This window comes from Diadema setosum, chromosome 5 (genome assembly GCF_964275005.1).
Source record: "Diadema setosum chromosome 5, eeDiaSeto1, whole genome shotgun sequence".
Lineage (NCBI taxonomy): Eukaryota > Metazoa > Echinodermata > Echinoidea > Diadematoida > Diadematidae > Diadema > Diadema setosum.
Window position 1 is genome coordinate 44,965,883 of NC_092689.1, and position 25,441 is coordinate 44,991,323.

The 25,441-nt window shown below is 38.6% G+C and overlaps 1 protein-coding gene across 1 annotated transcript in view; it reads left to right on the top strand.

The window, feature by feature from the left end:
* The window catches only part of LOC140228740 (rap guanine nucleotide exchange factor 2-like), a 125,156-nt gene that overhangs the window by 22,431 nt on the left and 77,284 nt on the right, over window positions 1-25,441 (top strand). The window contains exons 3-4 of the mRNA XM_072309021.1: window positions 17,016-17,143; window positions 22,228-22,311. Of these exons, the coding sequence (XP_072165122.1) occupies window positions 17,016-17,143; window positions 22,228-22,311 (212 nt within the window). The remainder of the gene's footprint in view (window positions 1-17,015; window positions 17,144-22,227; window positions 22,312-25,441) is intronic.

The following is a 25,441-nucleotide window of genomic DNA, read 5'->3' on the forward strand; positions in this document are numbered from 1 at the left end:
AATGGATGATATCAATCACACACATATGATTATAAATTAGACAAGACAGTATTGTCCTCACGTCTTTCCCTCCAATAGAGTTTTTATCTCAAGATTAGAACATTCCTTTCATGAGTACTTCATGTGCTACAAGTATAATCTCGATCCTTGCCTTCACAGTCATCATTGCTACAATGTTACAACTCCAGGACAATTTGTTGTGAAGGATTTAGTTTCTTGTTTACTCCATTAATGGACTGAAGAAAATTACACAAGGGAGGATTCGTGTGCAAGCAGATAAAAGAGACATTTTAGGCTATGACATTAAAGATCATACAGAAAAATATTCTGAACTGTATGGCTGCTTGTATGACTTTGAAATGAAGAAAACAGTCAAATGCACCATTGGCTTTAGACAAACAGAAAAGAACAAGGATGAGCTGTTGGATGTGTTCCAGGAGGATATTTTGCAGGGTACCTTCCAATACCAACAAATATTGCCTATTGAATCATCAGCTGCATCGTATAAATTGGCTGTTGCGTATCATGTGTTATGCCTGGTGACATATTACATATTATGTCATGACTTTAGGAATATGGTGAAATGTGTGATGTGAACAGGGTCGTGTCCTCGCTGTCACATGAAAAAAAAAAAAATTAAAAACAGACATCTAACAACCAGGATCTCATTGAGAATATTGTAAACATGATTTTCATCTAAATTGATGCAAATAAGCCTTTACAGAAATACATGTAGGATATAGTTTACATGATGTTTTTGCTCTATCCATGTATACCATATAGTCATTTGAGATTGGTAATCTCAAATGATTTTTAAAAGTATTCCAGCTGTTTAAAGTATTAAGCTATTGAAATACCACAGCCTTGTAGGTGTGTGCTCTTGCAGTATGAATATTTGATGAGGTATTAAGGTGCAGACACATTCATCAGCATCACAGCCAGTCTAGAAATTAATCCATCAAAAAATGATCCTTGCAAACTGCGTATATAGAGATTAGATATTGAGAACTTCAAAGATATGTTTACAGTGTATGAAACATTACTGAATGTAAAGATTGCCCTGGAAATGATTCTTCTATGAAAAATGTACAGTACATTGTCCGGTAAGTTTTTTTGTTTTTTGTTTTTTTTCCATATACAACATCATGGAGAACTCATTTGAGCCATAAACATCAACTCAGCAGCCATGAAAGTTTTATGAAAATGATACAAACTTTTGTGGCATAGAAAATTTATTGATATCCACATTTATTAATTTGTTTATTTGTTTTACCGCATAAAGTTGTGAAACTCCTGTTTACAATTTATTGGATAATCACTGTTTTGTTTGTTTTTTACTTCTGAGACTAAGGGCTTTAAGAATGATTAGGCCTATGGATATTTTGTTGAAGATAGCATTAGAAACAAAAGCAAATTTTCAATAGATAAAGTAGCATATATTTTGTTTTTTTCTGAAGGGCCATGAGCGTTAAATGGTGGACCGTCGCGCTATACGAATAGCCACTATTACTATTGTATTATTAAGAAAGAAAAGGAAAATAAACAAAAGGTTTGTAATACCTACATACCAGAACCTCCCTATGTCAATCAAACACATTCAATTTGTCAATTGGAATACCAACTGCTGCGGTGTGAGTAATTCTTGTGTTGACATGCAAAATATGTTAGAAGTTGACAGTACTTCAGCACCACTCTGCACTGTATCTTGGGTTCAAACTATGAGATCAAAGTCCGTGATTGGTATGATCAGAGCTCTTGATTGCACCCCATGGGGTGACACTGCAGTTTACCTTCAATGTGATGTATGTATGGTCAACAGTGATGATACAACCTTATGTAAACATGCTGAGGTGGCTTGATGAATGAACGGGGATGCACACAGTATTAAATACACAGACATAGCTGTGGTCTGTGCCTTCAGTCATCTGAGATGTATGGTGTCTTTGAATTGCACACCTAATTACGGCATACCTGTATGCATGTACATTGAACTCCCTAATTACTTACATCTGTTGTGTGTGCATGCTATTTCATTCATTTATTTTTTTCTGTATAAAGGTCAATTGCACACATGTAATTATGTACTTTGTATTTACAAATTGCTGTATTTTCATTCACGTTTTGAGATACAACTATCAATTACAGATTTGTAGTATGACTTTTCAAATTGTCTGTGGGTGATAGATGAATTATAATGTGATATTGTTCAGTTGTCTCCTCTATCTTGGGCATGTATGAAATAGAGCTGCACAACCATGTTATGATTACCATCAATTATAGTGCAAGGCATACATACATAATGCATACATATTCTGTCATCTCTTCTGGTGATATAAAAGCAAGAAATTACTCAAGCTTCAAGATACATATGAGTGGCAGATCTATGCAAGTCTTGTGGATGGCAAGGCAGCACTCTCTACATGTACCTCCCATGGTTCTAGTTCTGCTTCGTGTAATTCTGGAGCAGCAGAGCCGTGAGGAACCCAAGTGGTCTAGAACTAGCAGTGTCAATACAGAGAGGGTCTGATGTCTTTGTCGTGGCAGTCTTGACAGTAGCAGTGATCTCCCCTTTTGTTACACGGGAGTGGAATTACAGGCTGGCTGCACATTCTCCTGTGAATCATCTCCACGTATGAATGATTGCAGCGTCTGCTCAAACCATTCCCCATCTCTCCGATCTCATCCTGCCCCCACCCTTTCTTCTCCCCCTTCTCCCCCCCCCCCCCACCCCACCCCCCACCTCTGTCTTCCAGCATCTCTGTACCTTCCCTGGATCCCCGCAAGCAGAGAAGTGGGAATGAATAGAGAATGAAAGACATGAATAATACTTGACATTGTATTCTTCTTGGCAATGATGACAAGGATCAGAATACTGTCCCTGCCTGCACCCACTGGAATACAATGCTGCAGTGTAGAGGCCAAGGATACTTTTTGAAATAGATACATGACAGGTTGTAAAAGGGTATCAATATCTTCTCTGCTTTTCCTTGCTCTGGAAAGAGCATCATCACGTTTATTTTGGGCATTCAGTGAGTAATATGAAAATTGACATGTAGGCTGTTCCTGTCTTTGTACATTTTGTTATCTTGTTTCGGAAGTGATAAAAAATAATTTATCCTGGTAGTTTCTATGAAAGTTATCAACATGGTTGTTTCTTTCCTTCTAAATGTAGTTAATGTAAACTTTAAAAACTGATATATGTGAGGATGGAATGTTATTTGTCAATTTTGCATGGAGACAAATGTTCATTCATAGGAAGGAAATGAAAGTGACGAAAAGATATATGCCTACACACTATCAGCCATGATAATAACAATGTGAAAGTGTCTGAAACCTAAGTTGGTTTCATGTATATGAACAAATAAGACGGAATGAATAAATAATAGACTTTTTCTCAGGTAAAGACAAAATTATGTTTCCTTCACAGCATAATCTTTCCTAGATTTCTTCTGTAGTAGATGACTATTTAAAATAGCACTGTACAATTTGTATGACAAAGGAGGTAGATATGATGTACCTGGGTATGACAATGAATACAATAGATCCATAGCAGATAAACTGGGTACTGTCTGTACAATGTAGGCCTATCTCCATTTAGCAGCTCACCAGTCAACCGTTGTTATGCTGCTAATGGATGGATATGATATGGTTTTTAAAAACCCTCGGGACAGTCTTTTCACATGATGTCGTCCATGACACACAACTGGCCTTCAGCTTTTCAATTAATTCAGTTAATTGTTCCCATTTTCTCATGCTAACTGAAGTGAAAAGGTGTCACAGCTACAAATGTACTTTACCATCGCTGGGATTATACCAAGTGCAAACATAAAAGATTAACCGTGCGTCAGTGCCTCCCTCATGATGTAGAGAGCAAAATCTAATGCCCTTGAAGATTGTCGGACATGACAGGCAACATTTTACATAACGATTGGTCCCATGACAGATGTGTTCAGAGGAATAATCTTCATTTGATTTTAAAACTGATGAAGTAAGCTAATGTAATGTGAGCATGTAATGTATCGGTAGGGCGAGTACACAGCCAATGACGTGGTGATGACCAGACTAAGATGTGATCAGCTGGGGATCATTGCAGGACTCTACACACCCAGGAGGTGACGGATCATCCCAGGACTCCTAACACTGCCAACAAACGTGTTGAGAGGAGGGCATGAATTATTACAAAGTTGACATCAAAGACTTGATGATATACAGCCTGTAGATGACTCCGAGGTCTTCCTTACTACAGTGGCTGTAGACTGCAAGGATTCCTGTTGTTAAAGATGCTACACTGGCATTGACATTTTACTTGGACATAATTCATTTTGAATGAGAAAATATATTAATTTGTTTATCTCTTCAGTTACATTTCCTAATATATTTTTTTACATGGACATGTTTGATTTCTCTTTCTTCTTCTTTTTCTGCAAGATTAGTAGGGCATTTATACGTGAATACAATTTTATTTATTATTTTTATTTGAATGAGAGAGAATTATAATAACCTAATGATGTAATATGGGAAGCAGTTCTGTGGATAAAAAAAGCAACTGAAAATGTTTGGATATCTGAATCTTTGTGATACGCTTAAATGCGTGACTTTGATATTAGTTGATTGTTGAAATGGTTTGTAGTGACCACAGCATACGCTTGACACCATAACATGAATGATTGTGATTCAATTTGGATCCATCTTAGTTTGTTCAGTGCTTTTGCACAAGTTGTAAAGTCTTAGTTTTCCTGTTTCTCCTCTGATGCACCAATCTGTGCAATTGCATTGTATAATTCTTTCTTTAAGAATGTACATGTACAATGTAGCAATAAGGGGTAGTGCAGTATTATTTCATATGTGTCTGACCACAAGGCACAACTGCTAACCAATAACAGACCCGCAATCATTGCTGCTCAATCGATATCACCAATTTTAAAGGAATAAATATGCATCTACGTGGAGATGTTTCGAACTTGTTTACGGCTGCCAAGCCACAGCGGAGTATGTTTTCTCTCGCCAAACATGAAGTCTTTTGTAGAAGAATAAAAAAAGAGAAAACCGATTTAGATCAGGAAAGCTAAACAACACATGAAAGACGTCAGTGGAACACACGCACCAGCTGAGTGTTTTGCTAAGTCTCTCCTGTTCAATATTACATTTTGGTTGGGCTCATTAGCCACAAGTGTGCATTGTCTGGTATGCATTTGGGTAATTATAAAAGGGGAAAGGTGTCCTAGTGTTGAGGCTTGACAGGTATGACGTTAATGGTAAATGTGATGGGGTGGGGTGATGCAGTGCTGGTAATGGCGTCAGCGCGTAGGTGCTACTGCCCTTGCTCTTGAGGAATGCAAGTATTGAGATGTGTTGAAGAAGATGCGAACGTGAGACAGAGACAGGAGCAGCAGAGACCGGAGGGGGAAAGAAGAAAAAGTGATGTATATAAAGGAAAAAGAAGTGCTGATCGAGTTTCCCTACCTCGAGGGGAAAGAACAGTGCTCTACATGTTCACCACGCATTTTACTATACAACAGGATTTGAGCACGGTGAATTTGTACTTGTTATGATACTCATGGTGACATGTTTGTTGCTTCTCAAATTAGATGTGAAAACCAAATCATGGATGATAGGTATTGACAAAGAAAATGTGTTTCTACTGCTGTAACCCGTATTTTAATCAGTCATGGGGGCGTTAAAGGGTACTGCCAGTCAAGAACTTTGTTTTTGCTCTCTGACAAATAAGACCAAGTATTCAAAGACATACAGTCAACCTTGATTATGTGGCCATCTCTTGTCTGGACTTCTCTATCTTCTAGATTTGTTCATGCAGTGAAGACCCAAAAAACAAAACAAAACAAACAAACAAAAAGGTGATTTCAAACTCGATAAAAACTCCTGCAAAACTGACACAATTCACTGATACCCCTTTCATAAACTCAATAATGCGGATAATATCCGCAACATTTGGTCGTAAAATCGGAGAGGGGAAAGAATAATGCGCATTATTTCGACCCTTCTATTATCCGCATAATAGCAGCGTCGGGACGAGATTTTGAGTTTATGAACGCAAACCCAAATAATGCGGATAATTGCCGGGGTGCGGTCAAACGTCACCTGTCTTTCCCGCAGAAGGGGGGTGTGCAGTCACCATGACGATTATCCGCCTTTTTCAGGACGGGCGCTCGTAAAAATAATGCGGATTATTTTCAGAGTTTGTGAACGCATTTTTTATTGAATTGTCCGCATTATTCTTATGCGGATAATAGGAGGATGAGTTTATGAAAGGGGTATTATATTCCCAACAGAAACATATTATAATTATTAATTTTTACGTTGAAATGTTTTGATCCCATAAAATACGGACTATGATTTTTATAGGCTAGCATAAATTACACCACTGTTGCGGTGCAGCTCTACCTACCATGCTACCACTGGGTGGGTCAGCAGCGACAAATACACGAACATAAACTTTGTTTTTCCCCATGTCTGGCCAAATCGCTTATCCAGATGGGCTTTGGTCCCAACATGGACAGTTAACAGAGGTACAGTATAGGACTGCATAAAACAACTTTTTTTTTTCTTTTTTTTAAATTTCTGAAATACCTCCCAACTCTATACACAACAACATTTATGCAATCTTTTGCTGGGTTGATGATCTATTATGATTATGTGGTGCAAGTGATGTTATGTAGAGCAATTTATCACTTGCTCCCACATGCACCCACTTGCAACCATTGCGCATACATTTTTGATAACATTCAATCACATGGTAGCTATAGTCTATTTTAAAATGGGTTCAAGAATGTAGCCAATTGGAAGCGCTGAAGTGAGTCACGTGTGCGTGCATTAATTTCTTAGGAAATGCACTAAGAAGAGTCTCTCTTCCACCTCCCTGGCCTGACGTACGTCACAATGTTTACACTAGCAGTGCGCACTCAATCAGTTGTTACAAGTGCGTCACGCGCTACTATACGCGCTGTCAATCCTGTAAACAACTTCTAGTTCGGGCCGCGGGCTGCCACAACAGCCGGCGGCCTTTCTTGTGTATAACACGTGGCGTACGTATACTCTTATACGTACGTACAGTACTTATGTGCGGGATTTCCGAGTGCGACGTGCATAAATGTTTGGGACGAACATCTTCGGACATCTTGACTTTTGAGCGAGTGCTACATGTAGCTGACTGGTATTGACCCACAAAGGTACGTGAATAATGCTGTTAGTTTTCGATTCATTTTATAAAACAAATGATGCACAGGATTATTTCGTGGTGTTAGTGAAGGTGCGGTGCACTCTCGAGTATTGACAACGGTTGCAAACATGCACGAGGCGCAAGTGCATGTCGCACCATTGTCAATACTCTCGAGCGCGCCGCACCTTCACTAACACACTCTATCCTGTGCATCATTTGTATACTAGTATACCTGCGATTACAGTATGTGAGAATGCGAGTGGCCAATGCTCTATACTATTATTGATACAATGACCCTGATAATTGTAGGCCTGTTTGAGTGAGGAAGCATTAGGAGTCTGATTGAATCATCTTCATTCGCTGCCCACTGGGGTACATTCGAAACCATGAATAGCATCTGTCAGCCATGTCAGCGAATGTGTGCATCGAAAAATGCATGCTTGTTGGTAAAAGTAGACTCTAGTCAAGATTCTTCGGATGTGTGTTTACTTACATAGAGGTCAGTGATAAAGCTGTACACAATTTGTCACTGGGATTCTCAGATATACCCAAACTAGTCCCACCTTCCCATTCCATGAATCATAATGATATGGGTCTTTAAGCAATATCAAGTGTTGAATGTACATGTAACATGATGATGATTTAGAAGTGCGAAAGTGCTGAACGTGCCCATATCATTAAAATGTACAAACAGTTGAAAGGTTAGTACAACACTTGACAATTTCTGTCAATGTCATTAGTTGTTTCTTGTTGTTGTTTTTTTCTCTTGACAGAAATCAAAGCCATGTTCTAGATATTTCATTGCCGTGAGTTTTTAAAAGCAAACATAGGTGAATAAGTCTTCATTTAGCCTAAAAGAAACAGGTTGATTCACAGCATTGTGAGATGGCAGCAAGTCTTCTGTTCAAGCACTGAAGGGGAAAAAAAAAAAAGAAAATTCAATATTTTTCATCACATTCCATGGGTTTACTAAACTGTTCACATATTTGCCGTGCTTTTTATAAGCAAAGTTGTATCCGACTCCTGGGAAGTGTGCCTGAGGCATTTCAGGTAAAGCAAAGCAAATAACACAAACTGAATTCAATGTATTGAAAAATGTTTGCTAGAAACATGTGAATTGCAAGCCTGTTACTACAGTGTAGGTCCTCGCTGGAAATGCTCATAGATTTCAGTACATCAATAGACTGGCTTATTCAGGCCAAAAGAACTCCATGCAATAGACCATTGTTGTGAGGTAATGAAATTCATGGATATTTCTTCTACAAGCCTAGTATTGAACTATTTTATTTACCTGCTCCCTCCAATGAAGTTTCTTAGGCAGGAATTCACGTAGCATTCAGTAGTTCTTACTAGATTTACAGTACATGGTTACACTTTGTATGTGTGTTGATCTGAGAGATGGTCACACTCATAACATTAGAACATCCTAAATTGTTTTTGATGGGGTTATATGAAAGGTACATATCTTAATTCTTCTTGTCTGCATCTCTTCATTCTGTTTACATTGTATACAATATTGTGAGGAAAATATTGGAATAAAAACCAAATTGCAAACAAAGGCATCATGGAGTTCAAATGGTGTCTGTCAGCTCTCCTCCCTCCCCCCCCCCCCCCCCCCCCACACACACACACATCTCTCTGACTCTGACATTTCTGGAAATAGTCTACATCATCCACATACCCTTGTAAGTTTAAAAATGAGTTGTGTTTTCAGTATGCATACCTTCTGTTCACTTTATACGCTGTTATTTTTGCGTACAGATATTTCCGCGAATAACGAGGTCATGGACATTTTTGCGGGATGTTGTTTTCGTGAATCGAAACTGATGCTTACATTAATGCTCTATTAACACAGTGCATGAAGACATTTTCGCTTGGTATTAAATTTGCGATCCAAGTGTCATTCGCGAAATTCGTGAAAATTAAGCCCTCACAAAAATTATACAGTAGTTATCACGCATTTGTTTATACTGTGTACATTATTACAACCATATGCAGATGCCCCTGTCATTTGATACACATTCATGTACATACCGTGTACCAGACTGTATTCCATAAGGTAAAACAAAATAAAAAGTACACACAGTGAAATAGAAGCATGCTATAGCTGTGTATCCTGTTTGGGGTAAGGCCGTATCCTGTTTGGCCGTTGCTTTTGTGTTTGCATTTTCTGTCCTCTGATACTATTATAGTACGACATGTTTAAAAATGCTTACAATTCACTGAAAGGGAAATAGGTTTAAAGGGATGGTACAGTATCGGTGGAGATGAGAATTGGGCCTATAACTTTTTTGCGAGATACCAAGAAAACACTTAGGATATAGTTCAGAGCATACCATATTAAGAGGAATTCAAAGTTTATTTGATGAAAATTGGGTTTGGAATGACTGAAACATCCAAAAACAAAGTAAAAAAAAGGCGTTCGTAATAAAGTGTGGGTTCCACACTTTATTAGAATCGTTCTTTTGTGGATATCTCAGCCATTTCAAAACCAATTTTCATTAAATAAACGTTGAATTCCTCATAGAATTACATGCTCTTTCATATTTCATAAGAGGTTTCTCATTATCTCACAAAAAAAAATGTTAGAAACCTGAAATTAGGTCTTCAAACCAAAACTATACAATCCCTTTAACTGGCACAGGCAGGGGAAAATGATAATAATTGTTTCATTTCTTCCATTGACCTTTAGTTCCCATGGTGATGTGAAACTGATAGGGGATTTGAGGAATACAGAGTGGGTGGGATGAAGAAACACCATGCTCGTGGTGTATGAGGTGTACTAGAAGGAATCTTACATAAAGCCTTTGGCTAGACTCAATATATGCAAGTAACCTTTATTTGGCACCAGCTATTTGTAGCTCTTGCCACAAGCAGTTCATTCAGCACCAACAACACTGTTTGTTCTAATTATACAATAGGTGTGGAATGCTTAAAATAACTTAGGCTCGAAATCACAAGGGTAGTGTAAATTAAATCCATGGTTTAAATTTAGTCTATGGACTAAAAACGGGCATGAAATAGGCGTACCTTTCACGCACGAGTATCAACGCGTGGTCATTATTGGATGTTTGTTGGCATACATGATCTGTCATGCGCATTTACGCAGAAGAAATTTGCACAAACCTTGGGCTAAATTTATCTACCTTTGTGAATTTGGGCTTTCGTGTATAAACAGTTGCCGCTTTCATATTAATTCATGATTCATGAAGTAAGAAAATTGTATTCACAACAAAAATGATAGGGAGGGTATGATATTTAAAATATTTATTGTTTTTAATCTGTGATGGGAAGATTATGAAGATTTTTCCTTGTGTGTTTTTCTCATTATCCCTAGGCTTCTGGATACTGGTGGTAGCCTATGGTGTATCCCATGGTAGAAGGGAAGTGGTGTGTGCATGATACATCCGCTACATGGTTATAGCGGATGCCCAAGTGGGAAATGTGCAATTGATGAAGCACACAGACAATACCCATGTATTAATTTGTACCATTTGGAATTCATCGTTTAAAGGGACAGCTCTGTGTTGCGACAGTGGCACAAATCACTGCAAAAAAACTGTATGCTTATGAAATTTTGGGCTTATTGTGATTTGTGAGTTATTATTTCTTGAGGTAGTATTGATTTTAATTCAGTGTAAAGTCCAGTAGAGCTTGACTTTGTTTGCAGAGTTTTGTTAAGTGTCATAGGAAAGGGACTGGAAAAATATTTGCATTTTCCTGAGAGAGGGTGTAAATTTCTTGAAGAAAGTGTATACCTTGGAGTAGGGAACAATGAGTTAATCGTGACCTACTGGGTAGCTGTGTTATTTTCACATGACCTGCTTCACACCACTCTTTTGACCTCAAATTCTGTCTTTTACCCAGCATTACTGATAAATCAAAATCTGACAGATGTCTCAAAGGTTTTATTGACACATCATAGTTTTGGATAATGGGGGGGGGGGGGGGGGGGGGGGCCAGGGGAACACTGGAAAACCCCCCCAAAAAAACTGTGTTTGATCCTGCACAGGATCAAATTCCAGTGTATCCCACAAGCTTGGTGTTTCTCGCTGCAGTGGGGAAAATCCCAGATAAGAAAAAGCTGGAAATGTGTTTACGCTTGCGGTGTATTTCCATGAAGATTGTCAACTGAAGTCATTAATTGGAGACATTACATGTAGCTTGTGTTTGAGAGCCAGAGTGATGTTCTTCTTGTGTCAAACAGGATCTGCTATAAAAAGGTTCGTTTGTTGAACACTTTGTTATCACAGACTTGTGCTCGTAATGCTACATTGTAGGATGAGAATTGAGAGCAGTAATACTTGCTCTGACAATATCTTTTGTACGGAGTGCCTTGTAGTATTCATACATTCTATGCAGACAGTTTCCATTTGATTCCCTGGTCGAAATATAATCAGTCTAAGTTGTGGTATCTATGTCAGACCAGTCACTGTCTAGGTTAAATTAGAACATGAATGGTAGATCTCAATTATTTTGGCCATCCATGCATGTACTAAACTTATGATTGATGTCCTTGTATTTAAGAGAGAGAGAAAATAAAAAGAGGATTGTAGGTACATGTACTCAAAGAGAATGTAACGTACACATACTCTGGAAATTTCTGGGTTTTGTTTTGTTTTATTTTGTTTTGTTTGTTTTGTTTGTTTTTTGTTTTTTGGGGGGATACAGTATGATCAGTATCTACAAGGAAGTTATCGAGCATTCACATTCATATTCAAAGCTGCAATTTGACAGCATAGCATTCATATGCAATCTGATGAAGTGTGTTATTTTGTTACCAATAAAACAAGGTCGATAGGTTGTGATGTAGGCAACCCAGATGTATTGTAGTGGTGAGTATGATTGTGGTATGTACAGTATAAATGAACATGGTATCTCAGGTATCCGTATGCACAGGGGTGGAGTTGTGCTGATGTATCTGATAAAAGAAAAGGGGGAGGAATGCTTCTCCCCTTCTTGTGGAGTGTTTAGCTGAGCCATCCGTCTTGGGGGCCCCTCACAGATAAATCAAGCAGGCTCGTTTGTTTGTGGGTCCAGTCACCGATGGCTGGATGTTGTTTCCATGATTGATGGAGATGGTGACATTGTCAATGAATGATGAGAAATGGTCTCCTACTCTCAACCATGCAACCATGATGGGGCTGTTATATTTGAATGTGAGTATATGTGTGTGTGTGTGTGTGTGTGTGTGTGTTTGTGCTTGTGGTTGTATGTGTGTTTCATGTGTGTGTGTATGTGTGTGTGTCCCATATAGAGAGAGAGGGAGACGGAGAAAGATAAGAATTAGACAGGTGTACATGTGGCTAACCAAGCATTGAAACAGTAAATCTATTTTCTTCCCGTTTGACGCTGATTAGTGCTAAACAGTAAACAACAGTGACGCAACATACCCCTCTCAAGAACAACAAAAGCAATGACACAAAGGTTATCCCAAAATAGTCCAGTATTTGATAGTATAATCAACAGCTGAATCAGGGATAGCTTGTTGAATGTCCTGTAGATAACTTGAACAAAACTGTTTGGAATATTTGTATGCAAAAGGGTCTTTATAATAGCAATATGCCTTCACAAAGATTCAAAAATGTGCTTTGTGAGAGAGCCCCCCTCCCAAATAAAATAATACAAACATTCGAAATGACTAAAATTGTGATTTGTTGTGATGCATGTTTGTCTTACCAAATTGGTTGTCATTTGAGAAAACATTGCTATAAAAATGTGCATTCATAATGAATGATACATTGACTGAGATTTTTTCTTGACTACATAGCTTTCATACTAGCAGGTTTTTCTTTAAAAAAAAATATAATGTGCCCATGGCATGCCTGAATGCTTCCTAAAAATAATATCCCATTTTCTCTTGCCACAGAAACCTAGTATTAATAGAACTGTGGGGATTGTGTGTGTCTTGTTTTCTACAGATTTGCTGTGGAAAAATGCATACATTCAGCTGCAAAATGGAGAATTGATGTAAATGAGCTGAAATTTGATAAAGGGAGCAAACTAGCAGTACAGCGCTAAGTCCTGTGTAAATAAGCCTGAGATGATGGCAAACTGGCGTATTGTGAGTGTTCAATAGCTGTGAAATCTCTAAATCTTTTGAGCTGCACAACATATTACTAGGGGCTGTCATCAGCATGGATGCTTTATGGTTCACACCATTTCCTTTGCTGTCCTAATCCTAATGAGGTCTAGATTGATTCATGAGCCCCGCCCACTCAAACTTCATTCAACTTTTATCTTGAACAGGGCGGAGATGCCTGATGGGTATCTTTCACAGTGCAAAAGCATCCCAGCTGTACTTTAAATATTGTTAGTAGAGGTAAAAAATGGAGTTAAACTTAGGAAAGTGATTAAGATGACCTTAAGGGGGTTAGAACATATCCGTCTATAATGATTGATTTTCAAGAAAAATGAAACATATCCCATTTCTATGGTTTAATATTGTATTGTTTTATCATTTGTTCTCTATTTCTTATGCCCTTTCCAATGTGTTTCTGTCATGCTGAGATATGTAGTAAATATCTGTGTGGATGGTTAACCCTCTGCTTATGAAGACTTGGTGCTTCATGCATGGAACTCCACAGCCAAGGGTTAAATTTCTCCTTCCAAATCCTTCTGTCCATTTATCCTATCAACCGCCCTTCATTGCGGTTTTCCCTTACTCCAGTCTGTAGGACTCCCCCTTCAGGCTTCATGGTAAGAGTGTTCTGCAGAACTCTTGAGGGATTTCACTAGAGGTTGAAAGTTTAGGCGGCTTTTGAGAGATGGTTATTTTCATGCAAATGTAGCATAAATCCTCCCTTTGTTGAAGGAGAGAAAAAGTGACCAGTTTTAGAGTTATAGGATTTAGGAAGAGAGAGAAAGAGAAGAGAGAGAGGGAGCAAGGGAGAAAATAACCCAACAAGAACAAAAAAGGAGAGAAGGAGAAGGCAATAGGATGGGTTTCGGTTTTTGCTTTTGTTTAAATTTGAAAAGAGTTGTAGCCTTCAAACCGAAGGAAAGCCTGATTTGCAGTTTGCTGACAGGGTGTCCGTGGTGTCTTGTAGACCCAAAGTTGGGGCATTCTTATCTTGATTCACTGTCAATCAAGACACATCGTCACATTGAAACCTTTCCCTGAGTGCTCCTGGCGTAAGTATCAGTAAAAAGTATTATTTGTGCGATCTTTCTTGTTTTTCAAGTCTTTATGCATGTAAAATGTTCAATTCTGGAGAGGTTTAATGTACTATATAGTTACACATGTAAGTGAGCGTGGCTGAATGTGGTACAATGAATTGCAGTATATCAGGGCATATAATGCAGATCTGTAATACCAGGACTGACCGTATAGTATACCATTTCTTCTGGAGTTCTCTTGTATTGTTACGATGCTGCTGGGATACCAGCATAAAATGGAGGTTTTCTCCAGAAGCGTAAACAACTGACGTATCAAATGTCCTCTATTACCAGAAAAACAAAGGTGTCAACCTCGGTGACTAGATGCGGGTTGATTGCTCATTAGCAGCGAACGCTCTTCGCAAAGACGTGAACTCATGCAAACTGTACATGTGTACAGGATGTTGTAAAATCAGCGATTGATGCTGCTTCCGCTGTTATTCAGCTAGTATTGCAGTCTATGTGATGTAATTTTCTTGTTGGAAGTTAGTATCTTACGAAGCTAGAGAAATACTTATGCGTGGGATGTGAACTACAGACGTCAGAGCATCTTGTTTGTTTGATTGGATGATATCCTGATTAACATAGATGCCACGTAGAATACCAATATCATCACTTCTTCTTTCAGTCGTACGCTGATTTCAAACATTATGAATCAACATGGACTGGAAGAATATGGAGAGTATCTCTCATATGAATTTGGAGTGACATTTTAAAAATTCAGTCACCAGAAATGCCTGGTGTTTTTTTTTTAAGAAATAAGAGTATGCTGTAATCTATTTTGTTAAATGATAAATTGTGGGAATGGACAACTTGCAGTAAAGCACAAAGACTTTTAAACATGTGGTCTGTCATGAAAATGGTCAACATTACGTAACTTTGGGTAGAATCAATTATAATTCGACTTCTTTCATCAACAAGTCACAATCGACTGCACTTCATCTGTCAGCACACACAGTACAGAAAAGACTAGAATTTCAGTGTGCAGGTAAGCATACTGTGCAAAGATAATGAATCTGATAGTAAGAAGGTGCAGAGTATCAGCGTCGTAAATTTGGCTTGAATGGCTGGGCTGTGTGCTGTAATTAGACATAGAATGCTGTTACTCATCAACGTGACTGATAATAGAATGTGACACTGGCACTCAGAAGGGAGGGATGTTTAGCATGCCAGGCTACTCATGCCAGATACACCTACACATGTAGCTTTACCTCTGGCTCCTTGTACGCTACAAGTGTAGCAGTATGCTGATCACCGTGCCAATTACATCACCTATTCCGTGAATAGTATCGTGAATAGTGCCTGTATGGTGCTCGTTTTGACAGCTCGGACTGTATTTCATCTTTTATTTCTGTTTAGAATTAGATAGGACCTGATATTTGTACATCCTATGCTTTGCCACAATATCAATAATGATGCCCTCCTTACATGATATATGCAATAAGTCATGTCATGACTGAATTTAGTCTTGTGCATGATTAATTAACAATTGCCATAAATGTACAACGTAAGAGATAGTGACATTGTAGCTGTCTTGCGTGACTAGATCAATGTGTCACAGTGATGGCATAATTAACAGACAATAGGGCAAATGTTGGGAAGGAATGTTCAAGTGTGTATGTCACAGATTTTAATCACACATTAACTCTTTGTTTAGCTATCCTAATAAATGGAAAAGCATCTGTCCATCACATTTACTGTCGGTTTCTGCCAGTGGGTATGACAGGGAACAAGATTTCTTATCATCCATTGTTTTAGCGTTGTATCGTACAGTGATGTGTGCTGTCTTGCCACCATAGTCCACACACAACATCATTCCTGTCATGCAGGGATTTCAATATAATCAGTGCATACGGTTTATATTCTGAGATTGCAGAGGTACATTTCTCACAAATCTCAGGTTACTCTTTGTGCACAGTGCGAATGCTTCCTACCATTGCCCTATAAGACTTCCATTTATTTTGTTCTTCAGTATAATAACCTAGGGATATGAGTCACTACTCAGTTTGACATGCCAAACATTTGTTGATTTCCATGTCCTTTTCATGTCAGAAGTTGTTCTTGGGTCCTATCATCAATACAGAGTTATACCATTGCCTCTGCTAGCTATCTGCTCCATGGCAGAGTGTGTGACAAAATTGAGAAGATGCTTGTGGAGGAGATACTCTAATTGAAAGGATTAGATCGTGTCAAATTCAATTGCCTTGACCCCTTACTGGCGTGCAGTGATGATATGGTATTTTCAAGGCATTTCAAGCGTATTTAGGAGATACTAGCACCATTGGACTGTGATTTGCTCTTCTGAAATGAATCCAGGATGTCGTGAACTTTGAAAGATTCAGACATTTAGGTTGGGGACATCATCATCTCTATGTGGCTTGACAAGAAACAACCTTACATCATTGGAATGTTCTCCCTTATCCTCATGTGAGCGAAGTTCATAAAATCTTGGCGCATTGTGTAATCCATGAAGTGTACGAATGATAATTTTATGTTATAGTATCAGTGGAGAATGCTGAAGTTGCTTTATGATAAAGTGCAGCGCAGCTGAACCTAAAATTTATAGATGCAACTCAGTCTGGAGTCCTGAGGAAAGGATCCACTTTGTAATGCTAGTCTCTTTCAAAGTCTGTGATGAATTCCACTAATGTTATTTGTCTCTGGTCTGTATTATTCGCAGGACCTCCAGTGTATCTATTTACATCTCCACGACCTAGAAGCCCTGAGGTCACTCCGGGAGCCAGCCATCCGAGAGATCGCCAAGACGGTTCGCTATGAACGGCACGAACCTGACGACATTCTTTATTGGTAAGGTCACCATGTTTGTCTGCCGACAGTGTAATGAGGAGGATGATGATGCTGTTGTTCAATGTTCATTATGATGACGATAATGATGATGATTATGAACATTGTCACTGATGTGCCAGTTTACCCAGAGTTACTGTTCTTATTATTATGTGTCTGAATCCTTTGCAATGGGACCGTTGTTTACCATTGCCATGCAAAAATGGCAGAAGATACTTAATATCACATGCAATGAATGATTTTTTTTTTCCTTTGCATGAATTTTTTATAGTAGTATCTACAGAATCTTGTAAGCATTATTTACAGTGTAAGACCTCAGTTTCAATTTTCTATTGTTTGGTATACTAGACCTTCATAATGACACAGTAATTTGTTTCCTCATGGGAAGGTGTCGCTCAGTTCTGAAAATGTATATAAAAAAGAAAAAATTAGAAGATCGTGACTTGCCCAGCAAAGATTTCTTTCTGTTTCTGTTGAAGGTGATCATGTCAAAGTGGAGCTGCAAGTACTCCTGACCTTTGCAGTATAGCTGTTTATCATTGATTGTGTGATGATGTATGCAAGCAAGCCCCTGTCAAGTTTTAAAAAGACCTGTTTATTCCTGGTTTTCTTCTTTTCTTGTACTTTTTGAAAGAACTGTTTGTCCCAACTTCCCTGGTATTGCCTAAACTTGATAACAGGCGTGTCCGTATCAACAGTTCTTTGTAACTTTTTGTGCCACCTGCCCCTAAAACCCTTGGTATGTGCCTCTACCAACCTCTGATCTCTTCTCCACTGAGAGTTTGATAGAAATTGGAGGGTTCAGCGAAAGGTTATTTTAAATTCCTGTTCATATTTGACATGACAACTTTTTTTCTGGAAAAAGAGTTTGCCTATTCAGTTCCAAAATTGTGTGAATACAGACTTGTCAAATTAATCCTGTACCGGTGTTCAGATAAGCCACATATTACATAATGAATTTTACTTTCCAGTTAATTTTTTTTTTTTTTTTTTTTTGAGGGGGGGGGGAGGGGTTTATGACAGTGGCGCACAGTTTCTTTCTGTTTCACATCATTCTTCTCTTGAATAAGCCAAACTGTAAAGCAAAGACAGAATGGTCATGGTCTGTGAAACTCTTGTTTATTGCAGTCACCAAACAATGTCTATTCAAATCCACTATAGATATTAACCTGTTGAGGACAGGCTGATTTTGCTGTAACACGCATTCCCATAGACACTTGCCCAAGTATACTCGGGACTCGTTCTCAGCAGTATAAAAGAGTAAATTTTATACATACTGCAAAGTTTAATTCAATTCCCAAATCAGGGCAGAGGTTACAGAAGCTGAGATCCACATTGAGGCATTCACAATCAAATCAAGTGTAGGAAGAAGAAGCCTTGACATTGTGCTAGTCATGACTTTACCTACATGTACTGTAGCTCATTACATCAGAAATAGCTCTAGGAACTGACCAAACTTCCCGGAGATCTGCTAGTTTTCGCTTTAGATGGAGGAGACCTTGGAACTCTGTTGATATTAACTTGTGACTCACCTGTCAGGCAACTAATTGAGCTTAATTGGGGAAACGAGGGATCTGATATATTGGTGCATGCGGCTTTCATTCCCCAAGATTTTGCATGAGGAAATCATTTAAATTTGTCAGCGGACATCTTACAGAGGGGAGTGAATGCCAAGAGGAACCATTGATCTGTTTTTAACCCATTGAGGACGGACTGATTTTGCTACAACATGCATTTCCCATAGACCCATGCCTGAGTATACTCGGGACTCGTCCTCAACGGGTTAAAGATGCTTGTCTAGGACTCCAATGATTCATTGAAGATGGTAAATGCTGATGAAGTCAAGGGCACCGGAGAAATGAGGATGATGTGCTGTTATGATGAAAGGGATGGGTACGTGTACATGTTGATGTGAAAGCAAAAGTAAATAATGGGGGAGGGGAACAAAATGTGCAGTTATGTGCAGAAATGATCTCAGGTGACATTAATTATGGATTGTTACAGTGGCGCTTCTGATCATATCTTATTAACCCTTTTAACCCTTCATGTGCCAGTGCTTCAAATGTGCACAAATTTCCCATAGACACTTAAATGGTATAAACGTGGCACACAGAGGGTTAATGGACATCTATAAAAGACATGAGTAAATAGCCTGGATTGTGATATTGGTTTTGATAAATGGAACAAGGGAGAGTGAGAGAGGTAAATGGAGAGAGAGAGAGAGAGAAAGAGAAGGAGTGAGAAACATGCCACTGTAAAACATGCATATTTGCATTGTGCTGTTAATCTGTGTGTGTCTGTGTGTTAGAGAATGAGTGTTTGTGAGTCTTTCATGTTATTTGAAAGGGGGAAAGTATATTTATGTTTCCTTGATGCAGCTGGTAACTGATAACTTGGATAAATAGTGTTTCATGGAAGAGGATACCAATCGCCATAACTATGTGATTGCCAGGATTTAAAAAAAAGAAAAAGCTACAAGTGGAGAACGTGAAAGAGAGGGGGGGGGGGGGGGGGAGGAAGCTCGAAGATCACAGGCTAGAACCTTGAGGCATTCCATACTTATCAAATTAAACGATGCGTAGAGTAAACTTTGAACATGCTTATGCAGTGGCTGAGGTTTGGCTGTACATTGATTGATGGGATTTAAAGGTGCATTCGCACATGAGCAGAAAAATTCTTTGTGGAAAGTGGAAAATCATGAACTCACTTTGTGCATGTTGACAAAGGTGATGGGACATTGCAAAGCTTCCTTTCACTGTGCACCTCCACATCACACTCAAGTGGCCTTTGATTTGATAGAGAAGACAAATATTGTAGTGGTAGTGGTTCCCTCAAAATCTGAGGTAATACATAATCAAGTTATGGAATTCCAACGTTTCATTGAGTAATGCTTCGGTCGCAGCCAACATGTGCAGGCAAGCTGAGGTGCTTGATGTTTTCAATTCACAACTGCCCACTTGTTTGCATCAGCAAACATATACAAATCTTGTTTTGGTTGATGATCATGCCAAGCAACTACAACTCTTCCTTTAAAGTCATCATTGCTAGGTTATTGCAGCATAGAATTTGTAAGTTTTTCTGTATGCTCTCTTGTCAAACGCTGAAATTTGATGCAGATTTGTGTGTGAGTCAGTAGGAGATTTGTGAAGTGATGATATCATCACTTCATCTTATTTGTATATTTGGTTGCCACTGATATTGCTGTTTTGTGAAAACATTTGAAACTTAAAACTTTACAAAACATCCACATTTTCAGTCTGATTTTGATGACATCTTAATCACTCTGTTCATTAAACTTGACTGTATTTACCATAATGAGTCAATTGAAATTCAGCTCTTAAGATAACATCACATGTCCATATGATACCTAATCTTACAGACTGAATTTTCAAGTGAGAGTCCATCGTGATGATTAAACCACAGAGCCGGAAGAAATTCATACACACAGCACCAGTGATAAACCCAGTACATTTAATATGTGATGATACAGGAGTATACAACACACACTGGAGGTTGATCCAGAAGCTGAGGGGAAATATGCTAACTTTTGATTTTGTTGATTATAGTGTCCATGTGATGCTAAACTACGAGTGGCACCCCCCGCAGCTAATTGATAGAGAATAAACCGTTAGATATCTTGTGGTTCTAATCATCAAATAATCTTGCTGATTATTGCTGATTTTCAAGAACATCTACATGGGGCTTGCCTAAATCATTGAAGATTGACTATACAAGCTAATCATGAAATTTAAGAATGTTAACATTGGTTAAGTTTGCCACAAAAGCTGTTCACACAGGTGAAGACTCCCTTTAAGATGGTTGCCCTGTGGGACTGGAGAGTGGAACTCCCACACTACACACATGTGTGGGTCACTGGTCGTTTGACATTCAGCGAGAGGAAGAAATGTCCTAAGCAGAGTGTATTTTAGTTCCTTACACTAGTTACAGATCACCGCGATTTGTTTGACTCATGCTTGCGCCCTTCTGTTAGCTCAATTTCTTGTAGCGTGACTGTCTCTTTCTATTCTTAACGTAGTAAGCTGCTGTGAAACTAGTTTTGATGTTTGTTGGCTATTGTAAGAAGTCATGGCTCTCTGTCTCCTATAGTTCCCATCACTTGTCTTGAATGTTATCAGACTTGTGGACCTGAATCACTGAACCGTCAAGCAGTATTGAGAAAAGATACTTGTCTGAATTGGGCAGGCAAAATGTTCTGAAGTCACCTTTTTTCACTTTTTCTCCCCATCAAACCCATGAAGTCAACTATACGGAAGCCCAAAGATAATGACTGTTTAGTGTGATATTATTTAAAATGTCAGCCGTCTTATGTTTGTTTTGTTATTATTGTAGAAAAAAAAAACTAAATATGAGCAACACAATTAGAGATGGGCATTAGAGATGTACACTGTAGGCCTAATTGGTATTGGACATTGGACAAAGGATACACCCACCCTGCCTATACCCTGCAAAAATTGAAGAAAAAAAAAATTGTTTTTGAGTTTGCAGGGAGGGGAGATAAAGCTATGGCTTATACATCTCACATAAGGTTGAAATATACAGTTGCCATAGTGGATGGATACAGAAATCCCATGTGAGCAATCAATGCTCGTATTGAGTTGATTTGAATCATGCAGAATTATGAATTGATGATGGATCATGACGAAATACCATGGAGGAACTTTTTTATACTTAAAGGTCATGTGGGATGAAAGCCTTAGTCACTGAAATATTACAGTACGACCTTTGTAAGACTTCATTTTGATGCAAAACCCGTCCTTAAGTTATACATACTGATGTCTTGCTTTCAGCTCACTGATTGTATTCAAATAGACTTTCATTCTCAGGCAAGTTTTATGATATCTGCCTGATTTGATCAGACTTTCCACCAAACAGAGCCCTGGATTTCAACAGTTTAATTCCAAACATTTTCCCTTGGTGATATTAATCCCAGTGCCCCAAAATGCCCTCCTGTTTTCCAGAAGTCATTTCTCATTCCTTTTAACTTGAATCCTGAATTTTGTTTTGTTGAGCAACCTCTCAGACCTAACAGTTGCATTTTGATTTCTCTTTTTGACCCCAATCTGCAGTCGAGATGATCTGAGTACGTGCTGGTTCATCCTGCTCTCTGGCTCCGTCTTCATTGACCATGCTATGTACCTTCCTGGCAGCAGGTAAGACTACTATCACTAGTATCTTGAATACAGACACTGCTATTAAAAGTGCCTTTTCTGCTTTGTTGTTGTTGTGGAGTTTCCTTTTTCGTTATGTCTGTGAAACATTACAGTGACAATACATGAACAAGAACAAATCTAAAACAACTACTATAATAACTGAATATGAAATTATGATAATTGGCCCTAATGTGTGTAGGCCCTTGGTTGTTGTTTTTTTCAAGGTGGTGAGAAGCATCCTGTAAATGATCAGGCCAAAATTGCTTGAAATAATGGAATAATGGCAACTATTCTTATCTTGATTTCACCAAGGACCTGAATACCCCTTTATCCTACATCGAACTGTGAGCTTGTTATATTTTGAAATCACATTGAAACGACAAATCTAAAGCGAAACTAGTTAGCTGTAATGGTTGTTAAGAATGTTGTCAAAAGGATCGATGCAGGAATAAACACTGCATGGACATGAAGTTGAACCCACTATTGAATGCAATGCTGTAACAATGGACACAATAGCCCATCTGTGGAGGCATGCTCCACGGAGTTCCCTTCGCCAACCAGTGCTTACTGTACATCATGGAGCTATAAACCAGGGAGGTGGGACCCACCTCCCTGCTATAACACACCTTCAACAGTCAGACTGAGAGCTACCCTCCAGAGAGAGCAACAAAAACAACATCTTTCATCTTGACCCAGACATGACCTCTCTGTAGGGTATCACTTCCTGTTCCCATCTCTCACCCCGTGGCAAACCAGTGAATGGGTTTTGATACCTCATCTTTGGCTGGTGTCTACACATTGCAGTGGGAGGGGCATGGCAGTTAAAGAGGAATAGCGTGTATACCTGATTCTCTTTATGGTTTTTGTTGGTTGATAACCCTTGCTGTAGATGTTTAACATCTGCAATTGTCATTCTTTGTTAAACTTTTCTTTCAGTTATCGATGTCCATTCAATATTTCAACAGCTTCTTGAAAAATGTGAGATCTCATTCCAGTCTTCCTTCTGTCTTCAGCTACAAAGGCGTACAGGAATATCAATGGTCCCTCTAAGTTTGCCCCTTCTATTTCTGTGGTAAAAGTAAACACAGGTTTCTATGGTAATGACTTTGTCTTGCTTGGCAGGGAAGCGGACAGGATTTTGTCTGTTGTTCAACCTGACTGGCAGCTTCTGTAATGCCAAAGAAACAACTGCTTTGATTTATTTTGGCATGTTGTCACATTCATGCAGTCATCACTGAGCACAAGCTTCACTCAAATTTTTGACCACAGAATATCCTGGGACTAGAGTGAAGTAGCAGCCTTGTTAATTTCCATGAAGTGGCAAATTTAAAGGCACAGCTTAACAAAGTTTCCAGTTTGAAAATCTGGACTGCAGGTCGCACATGCTACCAATTTCTGTTATTGTGTAAATATGCAGTGATCCAGATAAAGGGTTGAAAATAACACTGAATTCTTACCAAAAGTGAATATCTTTTCAAGAGTAATCAGGTTTAATTGTTATGCTCAATATTTCTCGTAGAAGGTAGTGTTAGAATAAGGTATTCTATAAGAGGTTTGTATCAACATGGTAATATTTCTCAATAGATCTTTTCACATAGTGAAAGCATAAAACCTTTTTGATGCTGGAGTGTTTTTTTTTTTTCATCATGCATTTGGATGTCATCATAAACCTCAGTCAGCAAGGTTTGATAATTTCTGAAATTGAACCACCGCAGCGTTAATTAGTATCTTTGATTTGCATTATCAAAATATTAGTACTAGCCACTGTTTATCAGTTTTAAGGAGCCTATAGAGTACTGGGCACTGTATCAGTTTATAGGGAGTCTTTGCAAGGCATGTAATGCACTCTTCAATAGGAATGTTTAAGTTTCACTAAACATGGGTCGGCTGCCAAATTTCGTTAAACGAAAAGAAAAAAAAAATCCAGTGAAATAACTTTTTTTCTGTCACAGTTGTATTGGGGCTTTAATATCCTGGCCCATGTTGTTTGATATTAGTCCCTTGTTAACCTGTTTCTACATATGCAAGCCCTGAGGAAGGTATGCATAATGAGGCGGTTCATTAGCCTTGCTGTTGCCCACAAACCAATGTGCATTGACTCTCAGCCTTCCTCGGGCTGCCTCCTCGACCTTTACCAAAGCACATTCAAGAAATGACTGAGAGAACGTGATTACATTCTCCCCTGATTCAGTGGAAGACAAAGTGCTTCAGGCTTCCTTCCGATGTTTGTCCACTCCTCTCCAACAACCATCCAGTGCAAATCAAGACTCCCCCTCTCTCTGCCTCTACACACTGTATGCCTCTTTTTTCTCTCTCACTGTCTAGTTTTTTCTCCTTCCTGTGTCATTGTGCATACATTTTGGTCAATATGAACAGAAAAAAAAATATTGTGTGGTTATGATGTGCTGTCATAGAACCTGAGCTGTTGTTTGTGAAGTTTTTGAAGGTTAAGTGAGCTGTCGAAGAAGCTGGATGTATTGAACAGTATTTTGGTACTCTGTAAAAAGCTTTGAAGAAGAAAGAAATGACCAGCATGAATTTTGTCTCATTATAATAATAGACTCTAAACCATGCTCTTATTTCCACTTTCAGCAAGAGACAATAACTATATAGTTACAATGAATGTAGATAGGTTAACAACCATAACTTTGTCTCTGAGATACCAGTTTGAGCTCTATTTTAGGCAAAGTGCATGCAGTAGTTGAACCATAATCTAGTTGAGTTTTTGTGCATACAACATTGTACTGCCATTCTTTTCTGTTAGAGGGAGGTAACAGTCACCCTGGAGATTTTAAACACCAGAACTCGATCACAATAGAGAAATAAGTCATGTCACTGTAACAGTGTCTCTTAATGCGGGGATAATGAATGCCGACTCAACTTTCTAGTTTCACCAGGTAGTCTCTGCATCATTATACTATTTGCTACCATTTATCATTTATCCAATTCCAGGAAAATATTGACAAGGCTTAGAGGATGGTAGACTAATTATGTCTATATATATAAAATGATACAATTAAACTTACTGTACACATTATATCATCATGCTTCCAGTACAGAGAATGGTGGGCAGTGTTTCCTAAAATGGCAGTGGTTCTCCTCTGTCAGTCATCTCAATTTCCATCACATT